Source organism: Montipora capricornis, chromosome 8 (genome assembly GCF_036669925.1).
Source record: "Montipora capricornis isolate CH-2021 chromosome 8, ASM3666992v2, whole genome shotgun sequence".
NCBI lineage: Eukaryota > Metazoa > Cnidaria > Anthozoa > Scleractinia > Acroporidae > Montipora > Montipora capricornis.
This window is the reverse complement of record NC_090890.1, coordinates 38024235-38026734: the sequence shown is the minus strand read 5'-3', so window position 1 is coordinate 38026734 and position 2500 is coordinate 38024235. Positions and strand designations below refer to the sequence as shown.

The 2500-nt window shown below is 40.4% G+C and overlaps 1 protein-coding gene across 1 annotated transcript in view; it reads right to left on the bottom strand.

Moving 5' to 3' along the window:
* The window catches only part of LOC138014253 (small ribosomal subunit protein uS7m-like), a 9265-nt gene that overhangs the window by 6393 nt on the left and 372 nt on the right, over positions 1 to 2500 (bottom strand). The window contains exon 2 of the mRNA XM_068861299.1: positions 1940 to 1996. Coding sequence (XP_068717400.1) covers positions 1940 to 1996 — 57 coding nt within the window. The remainder of the gene's footprint in view (positions 1 to 1939; positions 1997 to 2500) is intronic.

The window sequence follows — 2500 nt, the reverse complement described above, 5'->3', positions numbered from 1 at the left end:
TTCATATCTTGTCGCAAAATTGTGACTGGATTTTTTCGCTAATTTCAAGCCCTGTATAAGCAGCTCTTGTAGTGCTCATACTGTATAATGTGATTGGCTCAACACCCAAGCAAAAAACAAAAGACTAAACAATGACCTAGAAAATAAAAGCTACTTACAATACCAAACAATAGGTTACAAGAGCTGCTACATTACTGCTTGAAATAAATACACTTACACAACAATTAAACTGTAAGAAATGAACATAATGGCTGAACACATCAGTAAGTTCAGTTACAACTAATTTATGCGGAATAACCAATTTTGTCACCCAAGTAGACTTGGTGGAATTAAGAAACAGCATGGAGTGTCATTTGTCTTCCATCAAGGTTTCAACCACTGAAGTGAATCTAAAGAGGCTGAGAATTTTGCAGGCTGATCGAAACACAGTAAACGATGCTAGCTGGTCAAGATTTAAAAAAAAAAAAAAAATCTCTAATAACTTACCATATGAAATTAAAAAATCACTAAATTAGCATCCCAAATAGTACTGAAGGAACAATGAAATGTGTTAAAGAGATACACTTTAAGGTTTCCGTAAAGGAAAATGAGGACATTAAGTACAATCATCTATTAGAACTAAAAATGAGGAAGCAATATGATTTTAAAACCCGTCTGGACAGGAGGTACAAGAACTCATAAATTTTGGCGTCAAAATAGCCTTAGGAAATCGAACTTACATGTAAACATTTCCCATGCAGTTCATGGTCTGCTGAATAACTCTGCCCCCTACTTGAAAGCCAATTATGCTTAGTCAATCAGCCTTCCGGCATGTGCTAAGGTAGCAGATCTGTACGGGTGCCCAAATGATCCCCGGACTGATTGTGACCAGGGGCGCATTTCTCAAACCCTGCATGTCTTTGCCAGAGTTGTTCGATTATCCTGAATGTTTGTTTGCGCTTTCTGGTTTTGCAGTTACTGGTCACGCATGACTGACACCCCAATACATTTGAATTTTTAACACTGATGCATCCTTAATATGATTTGTCGCAGAATTGAGGCCGCTGGCAGACCCGACTTTTCCAGGAATATCGAAAAAGACTCTCAGTCACATGGTTCAAGAAATGGGCCCCTGGTCACAATCAGTTTAGAATTGTGTCCAGGTTAGTTCTTGATGATTTTATCCGATAATTAAATGCGGCAAATTTATAACAGCGTGGTAAGAAACAAAATTCAGTCTTTCTGGAAAACTACATTATAATGAGACAGAAACCTGTTGTGAGCCATGATTTAAAGTGATTGTAATAAAAATAAGCACTCCTCACATTAATTCTCTATCCAGACCATTCCACCCTCCATGCCTTCCCTTACCTTTTTTTTCGGGATCATTTGCAGTCAGGATTTCCTTTTGTTACTGCTAAAGTAGCATTCATAACTGTGATGATCTCAAAACTTAACTTGTCAAAATTAACAGTACTACTAAACAGTTAAAGTATTTACAGTAAGTCTCACCCTGATAGCAGAGCCTTTCTTTTGCTTGCTCGATTTTGGCGTTCTCGAGAAAGGCTCTGCATGAATCGACTAAGATCTTTATTGAATATGCGCTGCATGTTGCCAGGATACAGTCTCGAACCCAAGCCTAATATGCCAGATCTCGCCGCCATCTTGGTTTTTCATGGTACAGCGGGCTCAATTATAACCATCGGTTTTGTCACTAAATTGACGCTCGCACTGGAAAAACCGGTTTGACGAGAGAAAACAAGATTGACTAGTCCAGAAGTCCGGGCTGCGGCGGCTTCAAGGCGTTGACGCGATTCGGGCAGAGCCTACTTTTCTCCTCTTCAGTAAAGAAAAAGACAAAAGGAGGCTCTGCTCGCAGGGTGAGTAAGTCTAAGCTGCTTTGTCAAATAAACAGCCAACATTTAAGGACAAAAATCTTTTATTATGTGCAAGTACTTACAATGCAGAAAAGGATGAGCACATACTCCTTGTGCCAGCAGCAACATGTTGTGTTTTTCTAGCAAAATTCATTTTGAAAGAAAATAGGATTTTATCAGGCAAATGTAGAAAGGTAATTTGTTTGTTTGTTTGTTATTTATTTGTTTAAGCAGGTTGAAGTTTTGGCAGCTATTCAGCTGATGTGGACCTGCTATACCCACCCACCCATATACACACAGTGGACAGCCACAACACCGGGAACTTCATCCCCTACTCTTCTTGAATAGTGTGTGGGTTCTTTAACGTCCCACAGGGAACTAATGACGATGGAAGTTATTTGTGAGACGGGACCTCTATCGGAATTGACGAATCGTATCCGTTTGTGTATATTGGACATGACTGCCGGCTTGTCGTCCTTATCCGAGAAGACTTGAAAGTCTAACCATTTGGGGATGTAATTACAAAGGAAGCACTTTCTCCTCAGTTATTTAAAGACCCTGAGTGTTGGTCCGGCCGGAGTCGAACTCACGACCTCCCGCATGGCAGCCCGGTGCTCAACCAACTGAGCCACCGGTTCGCGGTG